We start from the raw sequence: 9106 nt of genomic DNA on the forward strand, positions 1-9106 counted from the left end.
ACACGCTGCCTCTGGCATTGGAGACAGGCCTATGAGACTGCCTGGCAGGCAAGTTTGCTCTGTCCAGAGGCTTTTTGAAGAGTTTTAGTTCAGCCATTGTCACTTCACTGTTTTTAGGTATTCTGCCCTCCATGTCAAAGACCAGGTTCTGGCGCATGGTAGTGTCAGAGTAGAGGACTTCTCCTGCCATGCCTGTGCACATTGAGAACAAAAAAGACAGCCTGTCACTGACATCTTGGTGAGCAAAGGCCCCACACTTAGTCCACAATTATAATCACAACACACTCCTTCTGTGCTCCCACATCAGCTGCTATGGCAGGGGCAGCCACTAAACATCTTTTCCAATGCATACTTGAATCAATGTCTTGCAAATGCCCTAATTATTCTTCTATGTCTGAGTCTCTGCAACCTGGAGGCAGCTGAAAGTCGTCTATATAAGTTGTCCACAAATAGAGCAGACAACTCTCTGTACCAGTGCTGGGCACCAAAGCAGGAAACTGCTGCGCTTGCAATGAAAAAGTGTTTTCATTAAACATCTTTTCCAATGCATACTTGAATCAATGTCTTGCAAATGCCCTAATTATTCTTCTATGTCTGAGTCTCTGCAACCTGGAGGCAGCTGAAAGTCGTCTATATAAGTTGTCCACAAATAGAGCAGACAACTCTCTGTACCAGTGCTGGGCACCAAAGCAGGAAACTGCTGCGCTTGCAATGAAAAAGTGTTTTCATTTGCTGTCAAGGGTGTTATGTACACATCGTACTATTGTGTCTGTAGAACTGATTTCCTCCTTGATATTTTTCCCAGCCAAAAAAAAAAAGACCTGCAAGAGTAAAACAACCTGAAAGAGGTGTGATTCCTATTAGAGGACTTTCTGGAGCTTTGACCCAAAACCTGTGAGGTCTGTACTTTCTACTGACTTTTTTTTTTTCTTTACATTTTTTTTCCACCTGCCCAAAACGTTGCCTGAGTACCAAGGCTATTCTCTTCTATCAAGCTCCAGCAGCAGCTTGCCCTTTGCAAGGACTGAAGGACCTTCCCTGCTCCAGATGCAAGGAGTTACTAATGCATCTTAATCCTTAAGATGCTGTTACATGTACCCGTTCTACCCGGCTCAGGTTCGGAGGCAGACCCAATCCTCATTCCCCCTGTGGGTTTGCCTCTACCAGTCCTGCAGCCAGACGGGTGAGCGCAGGCAGCTTGCCCTGGCAGCGGCATGGTGCTCTGTGAGTCCCTGACAGCGACAGCAGAAACGTTACCTGTGTTGCCAGGAATCCCCCTGAGGATGCTGGCCAGGCTTGGCAAAGCTCGGCGCTTCACTCTGTTGCACTTCAGCATGGAGAGGTATTTGTTCTTTACGTGGTCTGGGATCACCAGATCTATCAGGTCTCTCTCATGAAGTTTAGGGACCTCGGAGAGCCCCAGCTGCTTCAGTAACATCTCCTTGAACCCTTCCTGGGTAAATGCTTGGGCCGTGATGACCAGGCAGAGCGTGCAGAGCATCCGGGCAAATCTCTCATCCATCCTCCTCTGTCAGTGAAGCAGCTGCCTGCTTGGCAGAGATGAAGGGGGGATGTCCCCAGGGCTGCTTTCAGCAGAGATGTGGGGGCAGGCTGCCTGAGTGGGATGGAGGTCCCCTGCGCTGGGGTTTTATAGCCAGCCTTGTCCCACTGGCACAACAAATTCCACAAGTGGGGACGAAGAAGAGGACTTAAAAGGATCACTCCCAGTCAATAGAGACATGCCAGTTTAACACCTTCATCTACCACAAAGTTAATACAAGAAGGTGTAGGGGAGCTTCCACATTCCTTCTCAGGGAAGAAGTTTCCATCCCTTTTTAATACTCTGAAAACTTTTGCCCAGAAAGCCTCTGAGTGATCAGTGTTTCACGTTCAGCCTAGGTCAGGGAGGAAACACATCTGCAGAGTACACTGCTTTAGGTACCACACCATATCATTCTTAAAGGAAACGTCGATCTTTATCACAGGGACTTGCTACCTAAAATAGCCAATATCAATCAGGAGAATAATGCTTTAGCTGGAAGTCCGTCTTTATGGCAAGCATTAAAAAATAATTTAAAACCTTTTTTTAGGGGGTAGGTACAGCGTTGATCTCTGAGTATTTGTATCAAGTGTAGGAATCAGGGCAGTGAATCACAGCAGTTGAATGGTTTATGACCTTTTACACTGCTGCTGAATCACAGAAGGTGGAAGATGTACAGGTCTGACATTTTAGGAAAATGTCCCATCTTTATTAATTCCTGTGGGTTTAACAACACCTGTGCTTAAAAGAAAGAAGGCTTTAAGTAAAGGCAGATCACCTTTCATGAACATGAGAAACCACTCTGCTTTTCCACAACATGGATGAAAAATATTGGTATTTTCAATGCTACCAGCAACCACAGTGGAGAGCTGTCTCTGGAGAGCGAAGCTGACCTACAGGCTGGGGCTGGGGGGGCCGGTTGGATGTTTGCCTTGAAGTCAACCTTTAAGCTTGAGGCTCACATCCTTTGCTCCCCTGGCCTTTGCTGGCATAATATGCAGAATTCTATTTTTGAAACCAATCCCGGGAGAAGTGAATTGAAAAAAATAAAATGTGATCGATAAAAGTGTAGAGGAGCATGGCACTTGGGGCAGATTCTCATCCTCTCCAGCAGTAACATGCCTGAGCATACATACAAATGTCTTCAGCATTAAAAGGTCTTTGAATTTTATATGTCTCTGCAAATGATTTAAAACTGGTCCAGATTCATCCAATGTCCAGGCTGAATGGTGTGCCCTGAGAAAAGTCTGTCTGGAGGACTCAATGTAATGAACTTGTACAAAAGCACCTTGGTGTGGTTCAGTCCTCAATAAAACAAGTGTCAGCCCTGGCAGCCCGTTTTGTATGCACAGGAAGGCAGTAAAGCTGTCTGAAAGACCCTAATTAAACACTTCTGTTACTGCTCATTTTGTCTTTATAACCTATTAAGAAACCTGTCTCCTTAAACATGATAAAGTCACACCTTATTTAGTTGAATTGAGTTTTAAGGCTAAAATGGAAACATAGATTACAAACTAACTATTTGTGTGTGGCCCAAGGCAGTACATTCTTTAATCTTTCCCTTTGTGTAGCATCTTTCTCTGAACGAATCAATATTTTCTGTTATATTCATTCCCAAGACACAAATAGGCATGAAAAATATCCACTTCGTCTGGCTGCCTCAGCTTCAGCTCATGTCCAAAACTCCTGCTCTTGTGAATAAGAGGAGGGAAGGTCTTTTTGCTGAAATCTCTGTGACACTTTCAGCCCCTTGGGCAGGCTCCGTACACCTGGCTGTTCCCTCCGGGTGCCTCCCCAGCTACATGGCACACCACTGACTTGCACGGGATGGGACAGATGCAGCCACACAAGGAACTGCAGAGCCTTTGGTTGCAAACTGCACCTAAGCAATGTTCAGGTGGTTGACAAACTCTGTAATTCAGTTCCAGCACTGAATTTATGATATTTGTATAGTGAGAGTAACCTAGATAAAACTGCACTTCATGCATTTGTAATACTCTCTCTTTAACCATATCGGAAGACCTGATCCTGTAGATTTTCATCCATCCAATTAGTCTTTGCTTCAGAGAGTGGTCCGACTATGTCATGAGGGCTCTTCAAAAAAACCCCATGATTACATGAAATGAAAAAGCCCAACTGTTCCCCACAGCACCCAGCTCTCCTGGATCTGGATATGGCTTCTCCTGTGGTTGATGTCTCATCTACCAGGACTCCTCATTGTCCAATGTGTATTGGAAGGTGATTTATGGGCTTCACATGTAAAATAAAATTATTGACCAAATGCAGTTGAAGCTCAACTAAGAAGAAAACAGAGGATGTGGATTGTAGGCTTTTCACAGGAGAGTGATTATCTGGTCCAATTGGAGGATTTGCCATTCCCCCTTTGTCATGCAAACAAGAAAAAGTCAGGAATTTTATAATAGCTCTTTTTGTGTAATGTGTATTAGAACCCCAAGGCACATTCAAAATGTCAAACAGAGGATTTAAAGAGTCTGCAAGGGATCAAGTATGAGCAACTCACTGTTTTAATAAAAGCCAATACTTAGTGAAGAGAGAATGTCCAAATTTAAGCTTTTAATTTAGTTACAAACAGTTCTCTAAGACATCTGCTGGGCATATCTATGCAAAGATTTTTGGTAAATAAATCCAATGGGTTAAAAGAGAAAGTGTGAAAGGCTTAGCCTAATTATGTAGCTATTACCCTGGAAAACAAAAATTTATTAAATGCAGTTGTCATGTGTCGGTGAGGATCCAAATATTTAATTTCTCAAAATTTTAATTTCCATGGACATACTTATTTTGTATTATAATTGGCCCCATATTAGAACAGCCTTTGCTTGAGTGATGTGAAAGGGAACAATTTTTGTGTGCTCCAAGGGATGCCCTGATTTATGCATCAGACTTCTTGCATTGAGATGGGAGTACATCTCTATGTCAATTTTGGTCTGCTTTTCCCAAAAGTCAGGGTCTTCTGAATCTAAGAATCTGGAAATAAAAATAATAGTGATTAAGATGCAGGTATAACTTGTCAAGTTAAAGAAGAATTCAAGTAGAGATTCTGTTTCTTACTTTTTTTCAGTCTTAAGTGCACAGACTTTTACATAGTTAACAAAAAACCACAGAAGAGGCTGGTCACGTGAAGTGCTGGGTTAGAGGTTTCAAAAGTGGAAGTAAACTGCAGGATGTGCCACACCAACACCCCTCAACAGCCATCAGCTCGTGCTTTGAAATTAATATTCCCATCAACATTTAAAACCCAGGCTACACACCTTTAACTGAGATTTCACAGGCATCTTTGTCTTCCTTCTTGACTGGCACAGTCCATGTTGGTGGTGGCACCTCTGTTCCTCTACAGGGACCAGCTCTGTGTCAAACAAGTCCAGACAGCGAGTGTGAAGCTCATCAAGCCCACTGCTGGAAACCATCCCACTGCCAGCAGATAGCAGCTCCATTTCACTCCATCTGGGTCTATGCCTAATTTCTAAATAGAGACCGAGGCAAAATGCACTTCCATTTCCCACCTCCTGAGCTTCACAGCACCTTCATCACAGGACGAGAGTGAGGTGTCACCAGGAGCAGGAGGCAGCGTTTGCTGGTCTTGTGGCTTTGCCTGCCCTCGGGGCAAGAACAGCTGGGGGTGTAGCACAGTGCAACACTTGTCCCTCCCACTAGAAAGGCAGTCCTGTATTTGTACTATACTTGTTCCTTGAAAATGGCATATGCCTGCTGAAAGTTTCTGGAAAAAGATCTTGCCAGAGTGGTGGCTTTCTGTCCTCCTCTACCTCTAGAGACATCTACTCTTTTCATTAGGGCATAAATAGCTTGCTCAGAGTACAGAGCCAGAATAACAGCACCCAGGACTTCAGTGGGGCTGGTATAGCTCACTGGAGTTTGCATGTGCGCTCCCCACCGCCTCAGCCTGCTCTGCAAGAACGTGGCATGGAAAAGTTTCATAAGATATGGCCTGAAAACACAAGACATCTAGCTCTTATCTGGCTCCCTGAGCCAGACTGAAAACAGCAGAGCCACTCAATGCAGAGTGTTGATCAGCACTAAATCCTTTCTGCTGGTTCTAATTAATTCCAAAAATTTAGCCATGCTAATTTTTGTGCTAAAAGGCTTTGTGCTTGATCAGGTATTGCTTGATTTACCTGTCCTTACAAATGCATTTCCATGCATCCCCCCCAAGAAGCATAAAATCATAAAACGGGGTTTACGTCTGTATTGTGAACTCTGGCTAATACGGCTCTGGGAAATACAACTTTATGTCCCTTGTCTGCGCCGAGTCACATTTATTCTGACCTGATAGCGCACAGATCTCATACCAAAGACACTGCAACTACGGCCTCCATCCCTAACTTTTACTCTGCCTGCCAGCTAAGGAAGCAGTTTCAGTAGCAAGCTTTGTGGTGCAAACAATCATCTGCTTGAGTTATACAGAAATTATCCCATTCATTTGATCTAAGCAAGGACATGAGCTTGCTTTTCCACATTGCCAGTCTAGGCCAGACTGAGCTGGTCGTCTCCAACAAAAGTATCTTACAGATCACATGTCCCGCTGAGTTCCTCTTGTAAATGCTGGTGGTGAAGCCCCAGGCAGCAATGGAGGTAACGTTCACTTATGCATTTATCCCACAACATATCCGGTATAGTAAAAAGCACATTTTATTTGAGAGAGAGATTGCAAATCTGGTTTGATCTCAGTTCATGTTAATGTCTGGTGCTGTGTATTTTAGATTGCATCAATTTAAGCACGCCTTTCATAGGCAGCCTTCTGCTTTCACTCACGGGCTTGCTTTGGTCAAATGGCCCGGACAAAAGGCTGCCTGTTTGAAGAGGAATGGATAAAATGTGCAAAGTCCCACCATGTCCTTGGTCAGCTGATGTCAGCTGGCTCGCTCACAGGGTTTGTGCTGGCAGCATTTGCAACGTGCCAGTGTTCTGGCAGAGAAGATATCTCCAAAATTTAATTATTTTTTTTTACAGAAAAGCAAACACAACTGTTTAAATCCAGCTTTTTATGTCCCTTCAGCAGTCTCCTCCTCACCACCCTAGTCCGTGCCTTACTTGCAGCTGGAGAAACAGGATTTGTGACCACTCTGATGGCTACAGAAAAGGCTGCTAGCAAAAACGCTGACGGTTAGCAAATGCTGTTGAATCAGATAAGTAAGCATGTGGCCCTGAATTGCTTGCTTTACACCACAGTCCACTTTATTGAGAAACATCTCCATTACTGAGAAGTAACTGTATTTTGCAGGAGCACCACTTAATTTTCAGAATAAGATACCATTCATCTGCTTAGTGAAAATGCTGCTTTTTTCTGTCCTCTTTGCAGCCGTGTGTTTACACTGTAAAAGTTTATCAGCTTTTCTTAAGACTATGTTTTTCTGTCTCAGTGATGCAAGTGAGAACTCATGTCTGGGCCAGGCCGGGCCGGCAAGGCTTTGAGGAGCTGCACAGGCTTCTCCCTGCTCTTGGCGGTGCTTGCTGCCAAGTTGGGCTTTAACCGACGCGCTCCAGAGTCCCCTCAGGTGCCTGGCCTGGAGCATGACTATCCGGCAGATGGGAACCTGTGTGCAAGGGAGACATCAGCCACGCTGGAGCAAAATGTGGCAGCTGAAGGTTTTAATGCACGTGGTGCTATCGAGAGAGCTGGGCTGGATGTGGACACAGCTTCCAGGCTGAACAGCTCTACGGACTTCCAGAAGTTTGGTGCCTGTCACGTACCCCTCACAGATTCTGTATCGGGTTTGTGTAGCAAGTGGCCTTTCAGTAATTGAGAAATGCCCTCATTTTCCTGTCATGCTAATACACTAATACTATTCATATTGCGTCTGTGGCAGAGAGTAGCCTGGCTTAATTATGGATTGTATTTCCTCCAGTTAATTTTAAATCTAATAACCTTTGGTTCACTGAACAGACTTTCCTCTTTTGCTAAGAAAAAGAGAAAACCAATCAATTTTTTCCCAACTCGGATAGATAGAGAAAGAACACTATATTCTAGCAGTTGTAATTTGTTTCTATTACCAGGAGAAGTGCAATGGCTTAGGAACTACATGTTAATCAAAGTTGAATAATTTGCATTGCTAACTTTGCTGGAAGATTTATTTTTTTTCTGCAGGTCAAAAATAAAGATGAAAGGCCAAGATGAATGAGATCTAAGAGGAACCTTTTCTGCTAAGTATTGTGAGCTTTCATGGAAAACAGTAATTTGTTAGTTTAGTGCAAAAAAGAAAAAGGGCTGTTCCTTGCACAGGAAATACCAAAAACCAGTGCAAGATTGTAGAAGACACAATTAGGTCATAACATGCACAGAGATGACAAGATAGAATTGATAAATACTTTAGACTTCTCTAATTGGATACATCTGATAGAACGTAGAGTAACTGCCCAAAGGCTTCCACTAGTCCTCACTGAGATATTTAAAATTAACTTAGGCAGTGCCTTAGCAAATCTATTGACAGGAAAACAGATACCTGCAACAGCAGGAAAATGAGCTAAACTACTTATATAGTTGTTTTCCATCTGTAACATCTGCTGCTGAAGTGACTTTGGGGCTATTATATGTCAGTAGATTTTACACCATGGAACCTAGATGTATTCAGTTTCAAAATAATTACTTGCACATGGCTTTATTTCCTCAATGTTAATGGCACACAAGTGCCATGATCAAAAAGATGATGAAGTGGAATTCTGGATGGGTCCAGCAACCACACTGGACCCACCTGGGTGAGCTCCAGGTGAGCTGGGCCGATACTGGGGGCGGATGTCTGAGAGGCTTCCGTGAGGGCCAGGAGATTCAAGAGATACAAAACCCAGTCTTCTTGGAAATAATGGTCTGGATCAGGTTATAATCCCTCATCCTGATGCTCAGTGTTAATTCTTTTTAAAAGAAAGAGCCAGGCTTAACTGGCTGTAAACGCTGCATTGAGCTTCACAGGCATCTTTTCTTTGTCTTCAGAGTTCTGCCATCTTTCCTGAGAATGGTCTTAAAGGGCTATACAGTATTTGAAATGCATTTAAAAATATTTCAAATCTGTTAAAATTTCATTTTTTTAAATCTAGTGAGCTGTTTATTATGTATGCTGGTTTATTGTTTATCCTGTACCTTCCATTCCCCTTCTGTTAATTGGGTACCTTGTTAACTTTGAGAATTAATAACATATAATTTGTAATAACAAATATCAAAATAGCCCCCAAAATTTTCTTCTGCACTGCAAAGTTTAGAAAGGAGGGTGTGTGGATAGACTACTTCTGCTCAAGCGGTTACTACAAAGCTGTTTTCACTTAGATATTTATATTGTTGTTGAGTTGCCTTTGTAACTTTTTTGGTATGTTATTACTTTTTAATGAAAAATACCTCAATAGGAAAGAACTAGAGAAAATACAGTTCCTTGTATATATGACTCCAGAACATAAAGAGGTATTTTACTACATGGCATAGGTTAAATTATGTAATTTCCTGCCGTGTACCCATATCTATGTAAACAAAGGGTATAAAGTCTCAGATTTAACATGGCTCTTGTAAAGAGTAAAATAAAGCTGTGTGACCTGACTAGTTTTAAT

At 42.9% G+C, this 9106-nt stretch overlaps 1 protein-coding gene across 1 annotated transcript in view; it reads right to left on the bottom strand.

Moving 5' to 3' along the window:
• The window catches only part of LOC104541064 (left-right determination factor 2-like), a 3246-nt gene extending 1724 nt beyond the window's left edge, over positions 1-1522 (bottom strand). Inside the window, exons 1-2 of the mRNA XM_010185028.1 lie at positions 1258-1522; positions 5-192 (exon numbers count right to left, since the gene is read on the bottom strand). Coding sequence (XP_010183330.1) covers positions 5-192; positions 1258-1522 — 453 coding nt within the window. The remainder of the gene's footprint in view (positions 1-4; positions 193-1257) is intronic.
• Positions 1523-9106: the final 7584 nt, after the last annotated feature.

This window comes from Mesitornis unicolor, unplaced genomic scaffold (assembly GCF_000695765.1).
Source record: "Mesitornis unicolor isolate BGI_N332 unplaced genomic scaffold, ASM69576v1 scaffold5735, whole genome shotgun sequence".
In the NCBI taxonomy this organism is placed as follows: domain Eukaryota; kingdom Metazoa; phylum Chordata; class Aves; order Mesitornithiformes; family Mesitornithidae; genus Mesitornis; species Mesitornis unicolor.